Source organism: Peromyscus leucopus, chromosome 6 (assembly GCF_004664715.2).
Source record: "Peromyscus leucopus breed LL Stock chromosome 6, UCI_PerLeu_2.1, whole genome shotgun sequence".
Lineage (NCBI taxonomy): Eukaryota > Metazoa > Chordata > Mammalia > Rodentia > Cricetidae > Peromyscus > Peromyscus leucopus.
Genome location: NC_051068.1, coordinates 107,551,720 through 107,575,491, shown reverse-complemented (window position 1 = coordinate 107,575,491; position 23,772 = coordinate 107,551,720). Strand labels below are relative to the sequence as shown.

General features: G+C 44.7%; 1 protein-coding gene and 1 pseudogene across 1 annotated transcript in view; both read right to left on the bottom strand.

The window, feature by feature from the left end:
- Nucleotides 1-10,291, bottom strand: part of Cenpe (centromere protein E) — a 62,185-nt gene extending 51,894 nt beyond the window's left edge. Inside the window, 9 exon segments of the mRNA XM_028857287.2 lie at nt 2,537-2,588; nt 3,618-3,683; nt 3,765-3,832; nt 4,000-4,081; nt 4,756-4,875; nt 5,493-5,611; nt 5,741-5,830; nt 7,364-7,455; nt 10,177-10,291. Of these exon segments, the coding sequence (XP_028713120.1) occupies nt 2,537-2,588; nt 3,618-3,683; nt 3,765-3,832; nt 4,000-4,081; nt 4,756-4,875; nt 5,493-5,611; nt 5,741-5,830; nt 7,364-7,455; nt 10,177-10,232 (745 nt within the window). The 5' untranslated portion in view covers nt 10,233-10,291.
- A 3,906-nt stretch (nt 10,292-14,197) lies between these two features.
- On the bottom strand, nt 14,198-21,189 carry LOC114683445 (annotated as a pseudogene).
- Nucleotides 21,190-23,772: the final 2,583 nt, after the last annotated feature.

The window sequence follows — 23,772 nt, the reverse complement described above, 5'->3', positions numbered from 1 at the left end:
CTCCTTTGCCTTTTCTTCCAGACTTAAAAACCACCTCCATATACAGTCATCATCTTTTCCCTCTCTATCCAGACTATACACACTACTTTGTTTTGCTGACAGGGCCTCTCTGTATAGCCCTGGCTGTTCTGTAACTCACTCTGTAGACCAGGCTGGCCTCGAACTCAGAGATTCGTTTGCCTCTGTCTCCCGAGTGCTGGGATTAAAGGTGTGCACCACCACCACCTGGCTTACATATTACTTTGTACTTTGCCTTTTCCCTTGAAAATGTATTTCAAAACTGGGCGGTGGTGGCGCATGCCTTTAATCCCAGCACTTGGGAGGCAGAGCTAGGCGGATCTCTATGAGTTCGAGGCCAGGCTGGGCTACCAAGTGAGTTCCAGGAAAGGCGTAACACAGAGAAACCCTGTCTCGAAAAACAAAAACAAAAAAAAAACAAAAAAAAAAAGAAAATATATTTCAGAAAAAATTTCCTATTGGTAAGATTGGCCTTCTTCATTTTATATCATATAATTCCATTGTGTGTTTATCATACTTTAATTGCCCTTTTGAAAGACACACGTTTCCAATCTTCGGCTCCTATAAAAAAAAAAATGTGACAAATAATTTTGAACCAATGCTATTTCTGCTCCATTAGTTACCAGCAAATATTGCTGTCAACAAATCAGCTTAAGCAGCAGCATGTCCCTCTTGCTCACACACTGAGGGTGCGCTGGTGTGGTGCAGCAGCATGTCTCTCTTGCTCACACCTGAGGGTACACTGGTGTGGTGCAGCAGCATGTCTCTCTTGCTCACTCCTGAGGGTACACTGGTGTGGTGCAGCAGCATGTCTCTCTGCTCACACCTGAGGGTGCGCTGGTGTGGTGCAGCAGCATGTCTCTCTTGCTCACACCTGAGGGTGCGCTGGTGTGGTGCAGCAGCATGTCTCTCTTGCTCACACCTGAGGGTGCGCTGGTGTGGTGTATACAGACCAACTGCTGGGTGGCTCCAGTTAGGCTGTGGGGTGAGCTCTGCCTCTGCGTTCTCATTCCTGAGTCAGAAGCTCTTCTTACAGTGAGTGCATTTGTTAGGAGCGCATTATAAATGCCCATTTATACCTTTCCATCCGACTCTCTTGGCTACCAGTCTTTCTCTTCAGGTTCTAGACTTTGTGCAGTAGACAGTCTTTCCCACTGTGGACTGATTTTTAACACTCATTCCCTTCCTTTCTTTGACAGGATCTCCCTGTGGATCCCAGGCCAGCCTTTAATTTATAGTCCCCCAGCTCAGCCTCCTGAGTCCTGAGGATTTTAGGTGGGGACCTCTAGCTCCTGATTCCGTCCAAGTAGGCTGATAATTCATTTAGTATTATGCAAGTTTTTTCTTTCTTTTTTTTCTTTGTGTAGCTTTTGGATCCTATCCTGGAACTCGCTCTGCAGACCAGGCTGGCCTTGAACTCAGAGATCTGCCTGCCTCTACCTCCCGAATGCTGGGATTAAAGGCGTGCGCCACCACTGCCCAGCTTGTAGTACACAAGTTTAATTATGGTAGCTCAGGTTGTACTAGCCTGTGGGGCTGAATTTCCACTCACCGTCCTTCTCAGACAGTCTTGTCTGTTTTCAATTTTCCATACACATGGTAAATCATTGCATCCAGTTTAAATGCAAAAATAAACTTTTGACTTTACTAGGAATGTTTTAAATCTAGACTATACATATACATGACATCTTTATAATTTTGAATCTTCACATTTGAGTGTGCTTTTTCATTAAGTCTTTACAACTTATGAGGTTTTTTTTTGTTTGTTTGTTTGTTTTCCGAAGCTGAGGACCGAACCCAGGGCCTTGAGCTTGCTAGGCAAGCACTCTACCACTGAGCTAAATCCCCAAACCCCAACCTCTGAGTTTTAAGAACTTTAGTTTTATGCAACCTTTGAATATCTTCCTAGAGAGCACATTTTATCGGTCTAGTCTTTTTTGTCCACTAAAATAGTCAAACTGGGTTTTTTTTTTTTTTGCTTATGACAGCTTTTTTTTTCACTTTTATAAGGAGAATGGGAAAAATCAAATGGTCAATCTTGTCATGAAAAATGAGAACTATCCAGATAAATCTGGCCTCTTGTTGCAATCCTCCCTATGAGAGCTCTGCAGTTCAGATGTTAGGAAGTCTTCTTGGAATGACTTTGATTACTGTTCTTTCTCTTCTCAGCACTAGTCACAGTCATTGTGTTTTTAATGGAGGGAAAGCTTTCTGAAATACGGTGTCAAGGTAAGTGGCAAAGCACAGAACCAGGACATTAGTACTAGAAGGACAGATGCCTCCCACCACCTTTGTTAATTTCTAACTAATTAAGATAGCTTAGATGGTTTTCATAGTACATCCCGGGCTGCCCAGCTACACAGCCCTGTCAATCAACTGTAAACCTGAGTTTTTCAGTTGGTGCCATAGTAGGTCAAAGGAATTCAGTTTGATTTTTATAGTAGTGACTTTCATCTGGAAGTCATTCCGTCCTCAACACTTTAACATAAATGGTCAGACGTTACCAAGTTCTCATTACCTTCAGCTCCTGTTTGAGCGGCTCGTTCACTGCCCGCAAGATCAACCAAATTCTGTAAGACAGATGAAAACGTGTTTAGGCGGTGTAACTAGAAAGAATAAACTCTAACTTGGTGAAGAAATAGTTTAAAGACATGACGTATTGGAATATCCCCTTGAATCCTTGTCTCCTAGCTACTGTTTGGGCCTCTCCTTTTTTCCTCTGAGGCACACTGGACTCCACGCCTTGTTCCTTCTCTCTCTTCTCTCTACATATACTCCATGCTGTTGAGGTATGTCCTACACAAAGTCCAGAACTTCGCCAAGGAGAATGTGATCTTTGCAACCCGGCCTCTGCTGCTTTCTCCTTATTTCTAACGTTTTAGCCCCACCTTACTCTGTATTCAAGAACCAAGACTGACACGGTCTTCTCAGTGGAGCTTTGCCACCTTCACCCTTCTCGCACATCTAGAATGAATGCGTCTGTAACTGCATTCAAACTTTTAGAGGTGAGACTTATTCACACACACAGCACTAATTTTTGTAGGCTGGCCATGTACACACCATACTGCACTGCAGCACTTTTGAAAGCACTGGCCTCTCTTTTATTCCGTAAGTAACACGGGAAAAAAGTGAGTATCCTATTTTATTTTAACCATTCTACCTAGTTTTTTGGTGGTGGTGTTTTGTTTTTGTTTTATCATATACATCTAAGACACACTGGCTAGGACTAGAAAGAATACAAACAAAAAATGCATCCAAATTCCAAGATTCATCTCTCAGGCAAGAGGCTTTGTTGGTGTTAGAAAGACTCAGCTCCTGCAGTTCTGCAGGCATCCCACACAGGAACAAAGATGCACTAACCCTTACACTAACATCTCAGCTGGTACCCGAGGCTAACCCTCACACTAACATCTCAGCTAGTACCTGAGGCTAACCCTTGCACTAACATCTCAGCTAGTACCCGAGGCTACTCCGACGATCACTTATGCTGCCAACTACTGACGCTTTGTTCCTACTTAGTAAACAGTTCTTATTCAAGCAGTCACCCAATAGGCGTCTTCTTGGGCCCGTATGGAAAGTTATGGTTTAAAAATACTCACTAAATGCGACACCTTGATAGACCCGTCACAATTAGAAGATTCACCGTTTTCTCTGCTTTCCAAAATCTATACAGAAAAGGCAACTTGTCAAAATGAGTAAATTCTTCTTTGGAAGGTCCAAATGTAGGAAGAAACGAAATTACCTACCATCCTGAAAATCGTGTGGGAGCGACTGCTTCTCTGGTTCATTTTGGTTATTCCATAATGCCGGTTCTCTGTAAAAATGAGTTATAAGTCAACTGTGTACTAATTTAAGCCCAGGACAGACGTCAGGCTTCACGTTAGCTCACTGTGACAAGTCTACTAGGAGCCTGTCTTAGTTTAGCTCAGTAACGACTATGACGGGGAGTTCTGATGTGCATTAAAAGTGCAGCAGCCTTACTCTCGCCGGTTGTGATCCACTTCAAGGCCATTTCTGCGGTGTAAACCACTTCTTCTGTAAGATCGGCAACATAGACATTCCTCTGAAAACAGTTTAATTGTGAAAAGATTAGAGAAACAAAGTCTGCTTTCAAAGTTATAATCTACTATAGAATTTGAGAAAGTTTAGAAAAAAAAGAACAATTATTCTGTAGAAAAAAGCAACTTATTCACAATTTACTGTGTATACTGAACACAGATAATTTTTTATTTTATAAACTTCATTATTTTAAAAAATCTCGCAAATATAAAAACACTACACACCAAAATTATCCAGACCCAAAATATGTACAACTCAGTGAACTTTCATATACTTAGAACAGGCAACTGGAACAGAACTATTTTAAAGTATAAACTTTCTGTATCAAATATATTTTATGCCCTTAGTTTTAAATAAACTCATACTCTTGTCATTTCATACATATAACCTTTTCTTATCCCCCTACATCCCTATCATCCCCCATACTGGTACCAGTGCTGTTTCCAACATGATTTTTAGTTTGGTGACTCTACTTAATCAGGGACATCTATGTGGCTACTGAATCCAAACTGGATCCACTTGAGTGAGGTTCACAAGTGAGGGCAATGACTTCTCTCCCTGTAGCAAACAGTTCAGCAGTGCTCAGAGGGCCCCCTGAATGCCACCTCCCTCCCTGACTGACCGCTGATAGGCTCATTCTTGGGCTGACCAGTGACGTCATCTAGTTCTTTTACTCACGTTGGTGTCTTCCCGAATTATCAAAGGCTTCATTTTTTGAGCATTACAGAGTAAGTCTGTAATGGTTTCATTGTAGATCTCCATGTAAGACACCCGTAGGAGAAATTCTCTCTCAGGAAACTTGGAGAAAAACAAAATGTGTGAAGCATCAGAAAGTTCTCATTTATGAACTACCATCATACATTCACACACTGAGTAAAGACCCCAAGAAAAGTTATCTGTGAAGCCCACAGAATCTGCGGCTGTATGCTGATTAAAAAACACAGAAGCACTATTTCAGAAATAATGAATTGTCTAGGCTCAAAAGAAAGCCCTGACAATAGATGCTTTTACTTTCACGCAAATGCTCATTTCAAACCAACCTAAACCAATGATCAGCTGGTATACACTGCCCGCTGCCTTCCTTCTCGTCTACCCACGGCTACTTTTTATTGCTCCTTAAGCATCATTAGAAACTAAACAAAGCTAACATGGAACTAATTGCTCTGACAGGATCTCCTACTGCTTCATTTAGTCTACTTGTGGTTGGGAATAATACTGTTCCGGGACTCAACGGGAAAATTAATCCAAGAACTTCAAGTTCTATGAAGTGTGTGAATCGATGCTATGCTTTTCTTCTTTTCCCAGGAAATGAGTGTGAATCTCTTTCTCTTTCACTGTTTCAAGAGGAAAACACCGATGCCACTCAGTTACCACTACCTTTTCTACGTGTGCTAGGAAGCGTGAGAAGTCGTTACCTTCTTAATCCTCTGGAAAATGTCATGAATGGCTCTGGGTATAACTCCCAAACAGTCTTCGGAACCCATCATAGTATGTGTTTTTCCCGATGCAGTTTGCCCGTAAGCAAATATAGTGCCTGTAAAAACAAGCAAAATAAATAGATAAATAAATCAATGCGAAAACCCAAACTTATAGTGAATAAAATTATCAATACTTAATGGAACAGACACTGAAGATGTTTCTGTGACACGAAGTGAATACAAACCATTGTAGCCTTGTATAGCAGAATTGATGATTGGTACTGCGATTTCTTCATACACATTCTTAGTGGTTTCATTACTATGAAAGACACGATCTAAAAAGAACAACACAGAAATTCAATCAAACACATCAACTGCATTTTCAAAGAGTCAGTAAATACCCAAAGAAACAAAGTGTCAGGATCTAAAATGGTGACATACCTAGGACGTCATTTCATTTTTATTCTTTCAGAAAACACCCTTCTCAAAGGGAAAATGCTCTGATCTCAGGAAAACACACACGTCAACTATGGACTTTCAAAGGCGGCAGGGCACAGCGGATCAGATGGGTCTAGAGTCTGTTAGGTACAATCCTGATAGATCCTCTCCATGTTGGGTCCTGGCCTCTAATTTACAAGACAGGCACACTACCATCTCTACAGAATTACTGCAAACATATTAGTACTCAGGAAATGTGAGCAGTTATTAATTTGAGAAATTTTGTTTTATAATGTATTTTGTTAAAAGCCTTGCTCAAGCTAAACCTAGAAAGCACTGAACAAAAAATGTTACATGAAACAGTCGTCTGTCTTCTAAATTTAGACATTTTAGACATTTGTACTGATAAATTTGCCATTCTAGGATCTGAATCTTGGCTTTTGTTAGAGAACTAAAAAAAAAAAAAAAAAAAAGTGACACTTTCCATGGTGAAAAAGTTCACAGGGAACAGAATTCTAAACCAGGGAAATGTGTTGGCAACAAGAAGCTCAGCAATCATTGTGCTTCTAACAGTTGTCAGTTGTCCCTTAGGCAGAAGGAACGGGAAAATCAAGCACCACAGAGAGGCTGTTGAAGTCAGGATTTCAGGTGAAGGGGAGTTGGTAGACATTTGTATTTTAATACCATCAACCTCAAGCAGTTGATGAGTTCCAATCTTCTATATGTGTATAGGGCCACTGTAACATGAGTCTTACAAGGTCTTATAATAAAAAACCCAGAGCCAGATATCAGGGTGAAAGCTGAAGAAAGATGAGAGAAGCAGAACAGCCAGCTACTAGCTTACCTCTACGGAATCCTCAGCCTCAAGAGAGAGTTCCTGTTTCCTCACACCTTATATACCTTTCTGTGTCCTGCCATATTACTTCCTGGGAGAAGGTGTGTATCACCACTGCCTGGTTCTATATTTCTCTCATGTAGCCCAGTGTGGCCTTGAATTAAAAGTGTATGCCACCACTCCTGACCTCTATGTCTAATTTAGTGGCTGGCTCTGTCCTCTGATCCCCAGGCAAGCTTTATTGGAGCACACAACATATCACCACAGGCCACCAAAGCCTAAAATACCAGAGTCTGAACTCTTTGGGACCTGTAATCTTGGTTTTATAACCTCTTAAATATACAGTTTTATCTTTAAAAACTCTATTATAAAATTGCTCTTTACTAGAAATCATTTTATTTCCTATACTTCTCTAATCAAAATGTTGTCATTTTAGTTAACAATGGGATGACAGCGTAGGGTCTAGGACAATGGCTCTGTTCACTGCACTTACTTTGTAGTTCAGGTTGGCCTCGAACTCCTTATCCTCCCGCCTTCAGAGTGCAGGGAATAGAGGCTACTGCACCCAGCATTCGATACCTTTGATTAAACTTACCAAAACTGAAGGACTTCCCCCCATCAGTCTGATAAATAGCATTGTTGTCGGTCTTCCAGTACACATGGGCGGCTTCTCCAAGTTCTTCTTCTCTGGAAGAATGGAAAACCACACTTCAGAACAGTGTGAGTGATCACAGAGGCACAGCACAGGAGGGATCATCTAAAACATTTCTCATTCTGAAGACTACTCTAGAAGTCGGCAAGAACAAAAAGTCTACCTTGGGAGGGTCAGGACTCAGCTCTCTGAAATGAAGCTTAGTGATCTGCTTCCCATCAATTCCCCAGTGAAGCCCCTCACTCCAATACCAGAATGCGAGGAGAGCAGTACCAAGTGCTACTCTGATTATGTTTCTTTCTTTCTTTTTGGTTTTTTGAGACAGGGTTTCTCTGTGTAGCTTTAGAGCCTGTTCCGGAACTCGCTCTGTAGACCAGGCTGGCCTCAAAAATCAGAGATCTGCCTGCCTCTGCCTCCAGAGTGCTGGGATCAAAGGTGTGCACTACCACTGTCCAGCCTGCTTATGACGTTGTATATCAGGTGTGGGTGTAGGTTCACACGGGTCCATGGAATCAAGACACAGAGGCACCCCAAGGATGATCTAGCCTTTTCCAGCTGTAGCAAAGGGCTCTTTTGTTGTTCTCCAAATTACACCTTTCAGCAAGTTAATCGCTGTCCCCAACACCTCTCACCTAAGCTTCCCAAAGGGACAATGTCAAATGCAGATTCTCAGTTAAGGAATATCATGGTTTTCCTTTCGGATTGTTCCTCAACCAAGTCTGCACAGGCAAGATTCACACAGAAGGTAACAAGAGAAACAAGAGAAAGGTGGGTCAAGGCTAGATGGAGCAGACTAGGGGCACTCTGGAGCCAGACCAGGGGTAGCTCTGTGGGAAGTCTCCACCTTCATTTCTAGGGGTGTCTGACTTTTCACATGTGATATGATGCCGTCATCTATAAAGTTCATCCCTGAGAACCTTACAACAGAATGCTATAAAAGAAAAACAAAACAAGACAAAGAATAGCAACAACAACAAAACCTCTTGCAAAATGAAGTTTTTATAGTTTCCGTACATTATGATTTTATGCTGAGCTATAGTCATGGTTATCTTTGACTGCATGGGGGGTTCTACTGCCTGTCTGAAATCCTTAAAAAAGAAAAAAACAAAAACCCTCTGGGTGGTGGTGGCTACACCTTTAATCCCAGCACTTGGAAGGTAGAGGCAGGCGGATCTCTGTGAGTTCAAGGCCAGCCTGGTCTACAGAGTGAGATCCAGGACAGGCATTGATGTTCCACAGAAACCCTGTCTCAAGAAAACAAACAAAAAAACCTTTGGAAACTTCTGGAAAACTTAACATGCCATAAATCACCTGGATCATGTCACTAATCTCTCTTTCTCTTTCTCTCTGGAGACAGTGTCTCACTATGCAGCCCTGGTTGGCCTGGAACTCACTACGTAGCCCAGACTGGTCTACAACTCGGATACCCTGCCTCTGTCTCCAGAGGGCTGGGACTGAAGCCACGAGCTACCACAGGCACCACTCTCTCTCAATGCCATTTTCCTCTAAATTCCTATACACACCAAGCACGACATCAATCAACATCAATCAATCGAATCTCTGTGACCCATCCATCAAGTAACCACCTATCCTTTCATTCATGGAAAGTGTCTGGATTTTCCTGATACCAGGTGCCCCAATCTGTCACCTCTGAAGGCCCAACGTCTGTCTCTTCCAACGTTCTCCACATTCACTTTTCACAGTGTATATGTAATGGCTTACGTCGGTACAAATGCTGTCTGTTCTAGTTTGCTTATTGCTGTGATAAAATCCTCTTTGTGTGTGTGTGTTTTTTTTTTTTTTTTTTTTTTTTTTTTTTTTTTTTTTTTTTTGAGACAGGGTTTCTCTGTATAGCTTTGAAGTCTGTCCTGGAACTCACTCTGTAGCCCAGGCTGGCCTCGAACTCACAGAGATCCCCTGCCTCTGCCTCCCAAGTGCTGGAATTAAAGGCGTGCTGCCACCACTGCCAGGTGATAAAATAGTCTTATCAAAAGCAACTTGGAGAGGAAAAGGTTTATTCCAGCTTACACTTCCAGCACTGAAGGAAGTTGGGGCAGGGTCTCGAGCAGGAGCAGAGGGAGAATGGAAGAACACTGTTTACTGTCTTGCTGTCTCTGGCTACTGCTCAGTTAGCTTTCTTATACAGCCTTGGAGTCCATGAATAAGGATGGTACTACCCACATTGGCCTGAGCCCTCCTGTATCAACTAGTTACCAAGAAAACACGCCACAAGGACATGCCCACAGGCCAATCTCATCGAGGTAACCCTCCAGTTGAAACTCCCTCAGATAAAGTTGGGCTGTTAAGTTGACAGCTAAAGCTAGCTAGGAGACAACGTTGCCCAAACTAGGGAAGGAACTTCTGAAGTACAAGAAACTCTCAATTTTGAGAATCTCAACCCGTTCAATACCTATTTGGCGAACACCAAAAGCTTTAGCATCTCTAGTCGAACGCCAGAAGCTAGCAAACCCAGGAGACTGCATCTCCCACTTCCTGCCGTTTCTTTCTAGCATTTCTGACCCTCCTCCACTACTGCACATTTTCTGCCCTCGTCCCTCAGACGACGATCGCAGTGTCGCCGGCTGCAGAGCCACAGTCTGAACTTGTCTTGGGCTGCAAACAGGGAGGAGTCCTGCTCCGGGGGGGCGTCAGTGTGACCCGGGGCAGCGCGGGCCGGGTTGCAGGTCCCCAGCCGGGAGGGCAGCGCGGCCGCCCGCCGCAGGCAGCCGCCCCCCGCCGCCCGGCCCGCCGCCTACCTGCTGTTGAGCGGCCGCACCCGCACGCACACCGCCACCGCCGCCTCCTCCGCCATCCCGCCCGCTGCAGCCCAGGAAAACGCAGAAGCCCAATGGCGCCCACCAAGCTCCAGGACCCGCCCCGCCTTCAAGTTTAAAATGTCCTGGACGTCGCAGCTGATTGGGCCGCGGCGCGTCATGACGTCACGGGTCAGTCCACGTGCCGCGCGGTGCGGGGGGGAGGGCAAGGGGGGGCGGGAGGCGGGGGGGGGGGGGGGGGGGGGGGGCGGGGCGGGGGCGGGGCGGGAGGCGGGTCCACAGAGCCAGACTAGGCGGGGGAGGATCAGGGATCACGGAATTGAGATCGACCTTGCTGGAGAGTGGTCCTGTAATAGATGGTCGGTCAGAAGCCACCGAACACCAGCCTCTCCCTACCCCACCCTCAGAGAGCTGGCAGTTTGCAGGACAAAAGAATTCTAATCTTTAAAAAAAATAAACCAAACCAACTTCTGTTTTGTTTTGAAGCCTCCAATGGGAAGACTTGGAACTCATTGTCCTGTCAGGAAAGGAAGATTTTTTTTCTTTCTTTTTTTTTTTTTTTTTTTTTTTTTGTATTCGTTCGGGAACCGCACTGAAGCGTTTTCCGTTTTCTTTCTTGAACTTTCATTTCCCTTGACTGTGACTTAGGGAAGAGAATCGCTGAAAACGGGAAGCATTTTGTGGGAAGCGGACAAAGATCCGCACTAGAACCATAGACTATTGGACAAAACCCACAGGACTCGGCATGGGAAACCTCATTTCATGTTGTTGGTCTGGGTAGTCTAAGAGACTCCCAAAATGATAACGCTAGACCTCAGGGAAGGGGTTTCCAGGTCAGAACCAGCTCGGGTTTCCAAGTCCTGACAAGTCTCAAGTATGTGTTGTGTTCAGCAACAAGGACTTCAACCTCAGGGAGGCAACCAAGGATAACCTGGGGAAGTCAGTTCTCTCCTTCTGCCCTGGGATTCCAGGGATCCGATCCAGGTGGTCAGGGTTGCCAGCAAGTGGCCTCACTCACTGAGCCATCTTCTCAGCCCTGTTTTAATTTTTTAAACGAGCAGACAAATAGGACATATATTCAGCTGCAGGGAATGAGCCTAGGAAGGGGAAGAAGGGTTATGTACTTACAGGCTCAGAAGTGAGGAAGGGATTTTGAGGGCAGAAGTATTGAACTGTCACAGCCGTGCTTACGATTGTTGTCATACTGGTTTTGCTATCGTTATATAGCAGGCAGTATTTACTGAAGATTGATTATGTTCCATTATATGCTCCGTGCCCTTGGGTTATCTCATTTATCAGAGCTGTCCATCAAGGGATGTTAATATTCTGATCCTGTCTTTTGGTGCCACTCTATGTTCTGATATAAAAGCCTATTCTTAAGGGAAAACTCTGCCCATTTTCTCTCTCTCCTCTTCTGCTTTCCTCTCACAAGGTATGAGGTGTGCACCTCTCAAACCCTCTCTCTCCCCTCTCTCTTTTTCTTCCCCCTTCCTCTTTCTGTCTTTCTGCCTCTTCACTTCTATTATAATAAAACATTTCCACACAGATGCATTTTCTGGGTTGTGTATCTCCACCCGCCACCCTGCTGCCATGGCCACATAGACTTGGCCTCCCACCAGCCCACCACTGTATCTGGGGGTCCCCTAGATAATCTGGCTGTTCTCAAAGATCAGAACTACAGCTACAGGGCCTGAAAAATGGTAATAGATTCAGATGCCACTGCCAACAGCTTATAGAATGTCTCTCCTCACTCAAGGTCTATTCAGACTTAAGAAAGTTAGCCCCCTTGCCCCTGCTAACTTCATTTAGCTGTAACTAACTGGGAAACCTGTATATCCAGATTTATGCTCTCAAAATTATAAATACATCTAGCAGATTTTGTTCCCCCAGTCCTCAAACACCTGTAGAGATCTGAGAATATGGCATTTAATATAAAAGCTTTTTTGTGGCAAGGAGACATGTTAGCTCCTGGCAGCAGCATCTTGTAACTTCTCCAAGAAGATGGATGGCCACAGAACCTTCACCTGAAAACTTATGGCAAGGCCCGCCATGCAGTGACATGTTGGGATCCTGTCCAGACTGTGAATAGGTGTAACAATGGAGGACCGATTGCCCCATACTGCAAAGTCAAGGTGGGACAGTCTCCCCAAATTTCTACTCCACAGAAAAAAATCTGTCAGATCTTCTGGGCCTCTTATCTGAACAAGTGCTGTCTTTTGGGCTTCTGTACAAGAGTCCAACGACCACAGAGAGACTTGGGATTGCTGCCCAGGTAGCTGTCTCACTTTGTAAATTTATTCTTCTCAGGTCTGACAATGTTTAATGACTAAAGTGTATCAATTTGACAGCCCCAATCCCAAGATTACTGACAGTCCATTAATAAGTTTCCATATAAAGCTATGCCTTGCTGTGGGGTGTTCTATATGCTGTGAATGTGTTGCTCTGATTGGTTGATAAACAAAAAGTTGATTGGCCAGTAGCCAGGCAGGAAGTATAGGCAGGGTAAACAGACAAGGAGAATTCTGGGAACAGAAGGCTGAGTCAGTAGACGCTAGCCTGCCATTGAGGGAGCAGCATGTACCGGCACACAGTTAAAGTGACCGAACACATGACAACATATAGATCAACAGAAATGGGCTGAGTTTAAATGTAAGAGCTAGTCAGTGGTAGGCCTGAACTAATGGCTGAGCAGTTTTAATTAATATAAGCTTCTGAGTGATTATAAATGGCTGCAGAGTCTGTAGCGCTGGGCAAGACCAGAAAAAAACTTCAGCTATAATGCCTGATTCCCAGACTTCATGGTACAGGATAGACCGATTTCAGATATAACTCCAGAGGTTCAAAGTTTTAATACTTATAAATGCAGCTTTGATAAACCGATAGAACATTAACTACAAACAGTTCTTAAGACTCTTAAATTTATATGGATTTTCAACCCTTTTTGCTATGATATAAATCTATTCCAGCTGTCTTACAGATACCTAAGGTCCCTGGGGAAAGTTCTACTGCATCAAAAAATCTGGTCTGATAAAAATTAACAGTCTCCAGAGCCCATTTTAATCTCATCCACTTTCGAGAATATTTTGCAGTTTTCCTCCCATGCATGGGCCAAGGGGCTCTCCAGATAGGCCAACCCCAACCAAGGACACCAACTGAGATGGATGCACCCCCACCTCCAGAGAAATGGCGGATGTGATGGCTCCTACAATCCTGAAGAACACACTCCTCAGTTCACTGCTGTAACCTGCCCCCTCTGCTCACTCAAGAAACAGACATATGAGATCTCCACAATGACAGCTAACTGGATGCTTCTTCACTCATGCCCCTTGCCGTGTGTGACTCCTGGGTTCCCCCTCCCCACTTCGCCCTCATCAGCTTGAAGTAGCCTTGAGAATTCAGCACCCTTGTTTCACTACTGGCTCCCATAACTCACCTCCTTTTTATATAATTGAAAATGGAGAAATGTTAATATTCTGATCCCACCCTTTGGTGCCACCTTATGCCCTGACATAAAAGCCTATTCTTAAGGGAAAACTCCACCCATTCCTCTCTCTTCTCTCTCTCTTCCATTTTCCTCCCACTAGGTGCGAACCTCTCGAACCCCTCACCACCTCTATCCCTCTCTTTTCTCCTCTCTTTCTCCCCCCTGTCTGGCTCTCTCTTTCTGTCTTTGTGCCTCTTCATCTCTCTATTATAATAAATCATTTCCATGCAGATGCAGCATCTGGGTTATGTATCTCTACCCGCCACCCTGCTGCCATGCCCACATGGACTGGGCCACCTGCCAGCCCACCACTGCATCTGGGGGTCCTGCTGCATATAATTCCTAACATTATTCATTAGAGGGGAAAAAGAGGGGGGCTGAGAAGGTAAGAGGAGTCGAATTTGATAAAAGGATATAATATGCAGGTATAAAAATGTCATAACAAAACGAATTGTCTTGTACAATTAATATACACTAATGAAAAAGATGTTGCCTGATGTTATAGGCCTGTAACCCCAGCTACTCAGCAATCTGAGGCAGCAGGATGGCTATGGGGTTCCCAAACAGCTTGACCACACAACTGCCATGACAGGCTTGGAGGCCCAGACGCAGCTTCTGTGACAGGCTTACTGGCATGAAACAGACCCAGGAAAAGTAATAAGCTGACCCCACGAAGGGAGGGCCTATATCTAAGGGGAAGTACCTGACATCCCAAACATTTCAACCATTAGATAAGGTTAGATAAGATGGCCAGATGTCCCTGAGTCTAGCACACACCTATTTCTGTTTTATAGATACACCTAGACAAATGTCAGCCAATCAGAGTTCTGAATCCTAGAAATCCCCTCACCCCAACCTCTGCTATGATAAAAACCCCCTGTGCCTGAGCTTAAGGGCTCTCTGCTCTTACCACTGTGTCAGACAGACAGAGAGACCAAGCTTGGAGCTTGAAAATAAAGGCTCTTCACTCTTACATATAGGATTTGGTCTCTGTGGTAGTCTTTTGGAGGTCCCTGCAATCTGGGAATAACAATGGCCACATTCAAAACCTGTCTGGGTTGTGGACTGAGTTCAAGGCCTCAAGGGCAGTTTAGTCAGTCTCAAAGTAAAAAATAAAAAGGGGGCTGGGGCCAAGGATTCTGCCTCATTATGTTTAATCACTAGCAGTGGAAAAAAAAAGATATCCATTGAGAAACTACTTTGTGTTGGATATTTTTCTAGGCTTAGAAAACACAAGAATGACTAGACTAGACTAGACCTAGTACATGTGGTCTTAGGGCTATTATTCTCTTAGGAGAGGTAGTAATGAGCACAAATATCTGCTGTGGGATGTTCTGTATGCTGTGAATGTGTTGCTCTGATTGGTTGATAAATAAAATGCTGATTGGCCAGTAGCCAGGCAGGAAGTATAGGTGAGATAAACAGACAAGGAGAATTGTGGGAAGTGGAAGGCTGAGTCAGGAGATGCTGCCAGCTGCCGCCAGAAGAAGCAACATGTAAAGATACCGGTAAGTCACGAGCTATGTGGCAAGGGATAGATTAATAGAAATGGATTAATTTAAGATATAAGAACTAGATAGCAAGAAACTTGCCATGGCCATACAGTTTATAAGTAATATAAGTCTCTGTGTGTTTACTTGGGTCTGAGTGGCCCCCGGTGGGACTGGAGATCAGCTCCAGCTACAAATACCTGTTCTCCCAGGGTACAGAGTACAAAAATAAAGCTAGAGAGAGAGAACAAGAGAAGCTAGTAAGTGTTCGAGCTTCTCATGAAATGCATTCTTGTGGAAGAGGCAGGAAGTACATACTAAATAGTAAAATAGCCCAGCCTGGTCTATAGGGCAAATTCCAGGACAGTCATGGCTACACAGAGAAACCCTGTCTCAGAAAAACCAAAACCCAAATCCAAACCAGCCAACCAAACAACCAACCAACAAAAGAATACCTTACCAGGTGGTGGTGGCACACACTTTTAATATTTGTGCTTGGGAGGCAGAGGCAGGCAGGTCTCTGTGATTTCGAGGCAAGGTTGGTCTACAAAGTAAGTTCTGGGACAGCCAGAGGTACACAGAGAAACTCTTTCTCAGAAAAAATTCATTAAAGAAAACATCCAGGGCTTGCATTAATCTATATTTTTGCAATTTTAAAATAGAATTTACAGTTTTCATTTAACCTTTTAAAGTTTTTATTTATTTTATTTTTTTAATATAACATAGCCATTTGTTTTTAAAGTTCACTTTGTGTGCCAGTGTGGTGGCTTGAAAATGGCCCCCAAAAGAAGTGGCACTATTAGAAGATGTGGACTTGTTGGAGTAGGTGTGGTCTTGTTTGAGGAAGTGTGTTACTGTGGGGGACCAGGCTTTGAGGTCCTTTTCTTAAGCTTCACTGAGTGTGACAGTCAGTTGACTTCCTGTTGCCTGTAAGATGTAGCGCTCTCAGCTCCAGCACCATGTCTGCCTGCACGCTGCCTTCATGATCATAATGGACTGAACCTCTGAAACTGTAAGCGAACCACCCTCAATTAAATGTTTTCTTTATAAGAGTTGCCATGGTCATGGTGTCTCTTCACAGCAATGAAAACCCTAACTAAGACAGCCAGTAAATAGATTATCATTATTCTTCTCCACATACTCCAAACCCTATGAACTGCTCATGTAAGCTGTCTGATCACTTTCAGTCTTTGGTTCTGAACAGTTGTTGGCTGCTGAAAACTCTTGTTGAATGAGATCAGCTAGTTTTTCTTCCTGCTCCTCACATTTCTGCATACCCAGGTCCCACTGCTGCAGCACACTCACGAACTGCTGAGAATAGTCATTGTTAAGCTTCTGTGTTTGCTCTTCTAGTGTCTTCCAAATTTGCTCAGTTTTCTGATTACTGTCTTTGAAGGAAGCGCTTGTATACATGTCTGTTCTTTTTCTCTTGGCAAGAAGAGCTTTGTTAATGCCAGCTCCCCCCTCCCCAGCATATTCTATACTTTGCCTCCTGTATCTCCAATTATTCTTGCAGAAGGTCTTTTCTTTCCATGTTTATCAATCACTGGAGTCTTTTCTTCGTCAACACCCTCTTCCAAAGCACCCAGATCTTTTTCTTCTTTCTCAAAGTCAGAACCTTTCTTAGGTTGATCCTCCAAGGAAGGCTTCCCAGATTTCCCAGAATGCCTTCTTCCACCAGACACAATCTTTAGATGTTTCCACTTCATCTCCTTCACCTCTGCTGCTCAGGTGAGAAATCATCTTCCTTGAAAGATTAAAGCCTCTGCCAAGATTCTCAACTTCTGGGTCGTGACTCCTTTGCCAACCCTGTATCTCCAAAAATATTTATATTACAATTCATAGTAGCAGCAAAATCACAGTTGTGAAGTCCCAATGAAATAATGTAATGGTTGGGGGTCACCATAACACGGGGAACTGTATTAAAGGGTGGCAGCATTAGGAAGGTTGAGAACTACTGCTCTGGGGTTGGGGAGCGAATTTCAGATGGCTGTTTAAGAAAGATTTAGAGAGCCTCTTGGGACTATACATTGTATAAGAACCAATCAGATGTGGGAGGGAAAAGACAGAGGTTTCCAGTTAGACAGATAAGTATGTCAAAGAATTCAGGGCTTGCTAGAGTTTGCTATGTGCCTGTACCATCCTTGGGACTTAGTAGTCTTGGGTAGTGGAGAGGGAAGGTGGGGCAAGGTCTTATGGGTCTTCTAGTCTACAATAAAATATAAGGATCTTTTTCTCATGTTGAGGGGAAGCCTACAGACATTTTTACATGAGAGAGTAAGAGTAAAACGACTCATGTATTTTTTAAAAGACTTTCTGTACCTTTTCACTAGGAACATAGAAGCTTGTGGAGGAGACTTTGTACTAGTTCCTAACACTGTCTACTCACCTGCTTGTCTTGTACCCACATGTCTTTTTCCTAGGCTGTGAGTAGATGGCAACCATATACTCTGGAAACCTCTCCCGAGGACCCCCCAGGGGTCTGACAATGAAAATATCTCAGACCACAGTGGGAAATGGCTAGAGGTTGAAGTCTGTTTATGCTGGTTGGAAAGGGAAAACTCATCAAGCAAAGCAGCCAGTGTTGTGCGAAGCAGTCTGGTGGCCGGGCAAATGGAAAAGTGGGCAGCTGTAGATAGAGTGAACCTGGGTACAGGGTCCCAGATGTGGAGCACTGGGAGGTCCTGTTTTGTCTCGGCACCAATGTTATTTATTAAGTGGCACTGTTTACCGTGCGAGAAAAGCCAAGAGGTACAACAAAGCCCACTATAAGAGTTTATTAAGGGAAGTGAACAGAAGGGATGCTTAGGCCTATGGGAAGGATCGTGCAGGAAGAAGCGGGGAGGAGTATGTGGGACCTGCTTTTATAGATTCCCTCACACATGAGCATACGGGCTTATGTAGCTATGTCACGCATGTGCATAGATTACGTGATCACGCTGCACACAAATTATGTGATCACGCTGCACGCAAATTATGTGATCATGCAGCGCATGGATTACGTAGGACATAAGGCCCTGGGATGACTAAGCATCTTGCCAGTATGTGCATGGTCATGGGGGAGTGGCTAGGAATTCTATCATTCCAGACTCTTTGTTTATTATAAAAATGGTAGGTGAATGGGAATGGGGTGCCATGTCTCCTGGAACTGCTTCCAGCTGACTTGGTGGGTGTTGGTTAACTTTTGGAGGTAGGGAAAGGAGCTTTTGGGATAGCCGAATGTACTGAGGTAGTGGATTGTCCGCTGCTGCTTTGGGAATCATCTATCACCTTCTGCTGCTTAGGGCTCTGTGGCTGTTTGGGTCTGACAAGGTGCTAGTGAGGCAGAAGAGGAAGTTTAGAAAAAATTTTACGGGGGGGGGGGTCCCAGGGTGAGGAATGGGGGTCCTGGGACCAGGAAAGTTTGAATTATACTTATCTGGAGTGAAGCTGACAAGAACAGGTGGATTCAAGCTAGTTCTGGAGCTCAGGAGAATTTTTAAACATATTAAGAAGCAGCTACAGGGATTTAAAATCTTGAGCTGGTAGCCATGATGTTATAATGTTTAGTACTCTGCTATTAGAATTTTATTCATTAGTGTGTGTGTGTGTGTGTGTGTGTGTGTGTGTGTGTGTGTGAGAGAGAGAGAGAGAGAGAGAGAGAGAGAGAGAGAGAGAGAGAGAGAGAGAGGGAGAGACCTGGAACATGCTTTTAATTTTCATCTGAGATAAGCCTTATCTGAGACAAACCTCCCCACAGCACCTGTTTTCTTTAGTAGTTTAGCATCCAGGAGACACAGGTGATCAATGCTGAGGGCATTTAACAGCAATAGATTGTCTTATTAAAGTCTGTTTTTTGCAGAATCCAGACTCTTTTGAGTCTGGGGGTGTAAATACCTCTGGACTGTTACTGTTCCTTACCGCCAGGGTATACTTGATGGTCCTTGGTCTCTGGCTCTATGGTGGTACTGTAACAATTAGCTGAGTAGTAACTGGATAGTAATAAGGGGATGGTGCCCAGCAATAGAAAGGTTCTGGGTGTCCCAGACTTTGGGGTCCACCTGAGAGGCTGGCAAGGGAAAGGAAATGCCAGAGCTAGTAGGCTGAGTGGCTAGGAGGATGAGGAGAGGAGCTGCTGACAAGTCTGGAGTGAGGCAAATGGGGGAGCAAATGAAATCAAAGCTCCTACCTTAGCTAGAAAATCTCTTCCCATTAGGGGCACAGGGTGGGTTGGCACAACTAAAAATGTGTGGGTGAGAGGGGTACCCCTGAAAATACAACTAAGTGGTGGGATCTGATAAGGTAGGTAAGGTTGTCCCCCTACCCCGACAATAGGGAAATGAGGAGAGGTAGGACCCAGAACTCCCTCAGGATTGAGTAAGCAACCACAGTGTCCAAAAGGAAGGAAATGGATCACCCCGATACTGTAATGGCTACCCTAGATTCCCTGTGGGAGATGGCACCTTCAATCCTCACCCATGGCCAAGCCTAGGAAATCGGCTGGAGGATGGTCTTTGATGTCCCCATGCCATGAGGTGCACAGGGGCAGTCAGCTGACCAGTGTCCCTCTTGGTGGCACTTTGGGTAAGGCCCAGATGGTGGCCTGTGTGGGGCAGGGCACGTACGAGCCCAGTGGCCTTCTCTACCACATTTAAAAGAGGGACCTGGAGGCTTTGGGCTGCTGGTCTGATAGCGTGTGCCAGCATTTGGCAGTTCCATTTATGGGCTTTCTCATCTCTCCCATGGCACACCTTATATGCAACAGCTAAGACTTCTGACTGTGGGGTCAGCGTCCCTCTCTTCAGACACTTAATTTTAGCACTGATGTTGGGGAAGCTGCAACACAAAGTGGGTTCTAAGGAGCTGTCTGCCCTCTGAGCTCTCAGGATCTAGGCTAGTATATTGTAAGAGAGCCTTTGTAAGCCATTTAAAAAATGAGATGGATTTTCTTTCTTGTTTTTTTTTTTTTTTTTTTTTTTTTTTGGTTTTTTCGAGACAGGGTTTCTCTGTGTAGCTTTGCGCCTTTCCTGGAGCTCACTTGGTAGCCCAGGCTGGCCTCGAACTCACAGAGATCCGCCTGGCTCTGCCTCCCGAGTGCTGGGATTAAAGGCGTGCGCCACCACGCCTGGCGGATTTTCTTTCTTATCTTGAATTATCGGAAACCACCTTGGTCCCGGGTGGATGGGCAGCATTAGTTTGATGACCCTCATCTGCGTGTGTCTTTGCCTGCTCCTAAACTCATCTGTGATCCTCAGGGCAGTTCGAGAGTGAGTGACAGGAGGAAGTGAAGGTGGGAGCCAGAGTTGGGCAGTTGGAGCAGCCTGATATTGGAGAGGAGAAGGCTAGAGGAGGAGCTGAAGGGGCCCTAGGAGTGGGAGTGGGAGTGGGAGGTTGGATAGGTGGAGGTTCATTGGCAGGGTCCAGAGCGGTAGTCAGAGATTCCTCAGGTTCAGGTTGCATAGCTAGGAACATGTGGGCAGGAGAGAGGAATCAGGAAGGCAGGATTTGGAGCTTAGGTGAAAAAAAAAATGCTTGGATACAAGGCAACTCTTTCTATTTGCCTGTTTGCTGGCAGAAGTTAGATAATTCCTGTAAAATATTGGGGTCCAAGGAGCCATTAGGTGGCCATTTTTTATTGTTATCTAAGCGATATTTGGGCCATTTCTCAGAGGAGGAGTGGGACTCAGAAGGAAGCCTTATTTCCCATGGCTGTGACAGAGAGAAAAAAAATAAAAAATAAAAAAACAAATGTGATCCATGATCACAATCTCAGGCATCCCCAAGATCAAGTGAGGATCAGTGATTGGCACAAATCACCCAACGCTTCATCAAGCTAGAAGGGTGAGGGCCAGGGCATACATAGCATAAGGACCCCCTGGGGATCTGACAGCATTCAGTGTTTCATCAAGCAAGAGAATGAGGGTGGGGTGTATGCAGTCCGAGCCCTTTGCAGAGATTCTGTCATCCCCTTGCTCCTTTCTGTCCTGTATCATTTTCACCTGCTCTCATAATCAGTGTCTCACCTGCAAATGCACTCCTCATGGTCTCCAACCAGCCTCAGTTATCTAGTAGGCATTGCAAACTTACAATATTTAGTACTGAATTCACAATTGTTTTTGGTGTCTTTTTTTCTTCTACTAGCTTTAAGTTTATTCAACATGAGACAATCTCCTCCAACTTTGTTGAGGTGGCTGGACCACATACATGCCCATATCTATGACCACACCTAATGTGGGGAATTAACAAGGCAACTCCACATAGTTAAAAAGGAGGTTTAATTTTGGGGTAACTTATAGCCAGTAAAGGGGTTGGTTACAGGATCCAGGAGAGGTGAGGTACAGTCCAGTGGGGTTCTCTGGAGAACTCTGACTCGGTCTGCCATCCAGCATCTGGGATCAGGAGGAATCAAGAGGGCCAGCACGTCTGGATCTCATTTCTTAAGGGCTCCTGTCTCAGCCCTGCCCCAGGGGTGGGTCATAGGAAGGCGGGGCAGTTACCAGAAGCCTCACTAGGGATAGTACTTCCAGGTCAAAGCTGGAACAGCTACCCACTACACACATCTACCTCTGAACTGGAATCCGTTGCTAAACCAGTCCCAGACTCAGCTTCCTTTTCAGTATCAGGGCACAGTGCTCCACACAGGTCTCTGTAGGCTTCCGTCTTATGAATCTTGCAGGTCCCTCACCTTTGGACCTTTGAGAGGAGTCTGGCAATCTCAGGAGGGTTGATGCGCAGGGTGTCAGGGAGGATCTCCGGTGGCAGGTGGAGGTAATCTCAGAGATCCTGTTTTGTTTATAAGGAAGCAGTGGAAGTGTCCCCAGGCAAACTGTTCTTTCATCTAGCCTTGAGGCTGAAGAACTGGATGCCCTTTTTGACAAGAAGACTCAGCTCATCCTTGTCTGCTAACTTCTGATGTTTGGACACATGGACATCCTTCTTAGCTACCATCATTTCCTGCTTAAAAAGAAGTTCAAGAGGACAACCCAATTCTTTCTGGGCACCAACATCATAGTGGCCATGGGGTCCAAGCCCAAGGTAGGAAAGCTTAGTTTCTTTTATGTTGCTCTAACAGAACAGCTGACAGCCGCAACTTCTGGGAAGGATTTATTTTGGCTCACACGTCCAGAGTGGCTTACTCCATTGGGTAGGACAAGCACGGCAGAGTTCTTGTGGAGGGAGAATGTGGCAGGGGCTTCTCACATTGTGACAGACCACATAGCAAAGAGGGAGGCTAGACACAGGGGTGGGGGTAGCTGTTAGGGGCCCCATTCACAGTACTTACCTCTGACATATAGGACAAACCTCCTCCAGGTTATACAGCCTCCCCAAACAGTGCCTACAGCCAGATTCCAAGTAGTCAAACCATGAGCTTGTGGGGGATAGTTTAGATTCAAACCACAGAGCAATTGTTCTCTTTCAAACCTGCTTGCTCAGTGGTTTTCTATGGTGATATTTTATTTGTATTAAAATGTTATTTGTATGTTAATAAATAAAGTTGCCCGGGGGTCAGAGCTATTAGCAAGCCATAGGAAAGCAGGGCAGTGGTGGCGTACGCTTGTAATCCCAGCACTTGGTAGGCAGAGCTAGGTAAGTCTCTGTGTGTTCAGGGATAAAGCCAGTATTGGATACACATGCTTTTAATCTTAATACCAATCATAGAAAACCTGGAGGTCTATACAGACAGACCGTGACAAGGCGGTCATGTGGTTGGGTTTACAACCAATGAGAAGGCAGAACAGAAACACTATAAAAAGACAGACACACAGGAAGTAGTTCTGGTTCAGAGAGGTAGGACCACCGCAGGAGGAAGGGTAAGGTTTTAGCTCTTAGCTCTGACCTTTTGGCTTTCTTCTTTGCATTGGTTCTGTGTTTCTTATTTAATAAGACGATTGGTTACATCTACAGTTTTCAGCCTCCCAGTTGATGGCAAGCCCATCCTTCCAATCATCCAGGTAGAAACTATGGTGTAGGCTGCCCACCCTCTCCTCTGCTCTCCAAGTCTATGATCAACATGCCTGGATATTCTTTTAGGGCTGCTTTGAACATTGCAGAACATAGCCATTTCTGACAACTTCTGCTGATGCCCTAGTCCTCCTACGTCTCTGTGTATCAACTCTTATCCATCCCCACTGTCGGTCTACTCTCAATGGAACAACCTCAGAGGTCCTTTAAAAACACATCAGTAATGCCACTGTCTCAAGACACCCAGCGTCACCTCTCTACTCTCATTTCCTTGTTCAAACTCTTCGAGTTGTTCCCTAAAGTCCTGACCATTTTCATTCTTCTTTCCTTTTTCCTTTCTTTGTGTGTGTGTGTGTGTGTGTGTGTGTGTGTGTGTGTGTGTGTGTGCGTGCGCGCGCGCATGCGTGCGTGAGGGCATTGAACCCAGGACTTCAAACCATAATAAACACATGCTGTATGTCTAAGCCATATTTGGAGTCCATGGTTTTGCCCCTGGTTACCCCTCTGGCCTCACTTCCTGTCACTTGCTCCTTCTCTCCTTTCTCTCCACACTGGAGCACAGGCTCCCTACCAAAGCCACAACTCTGTTCTCTGCAGCTGATAGATCGGCATGCTTCTCTGTGATTCTGGGATCTCTGTGAACATCCCCTTCTCAGAGCTCAT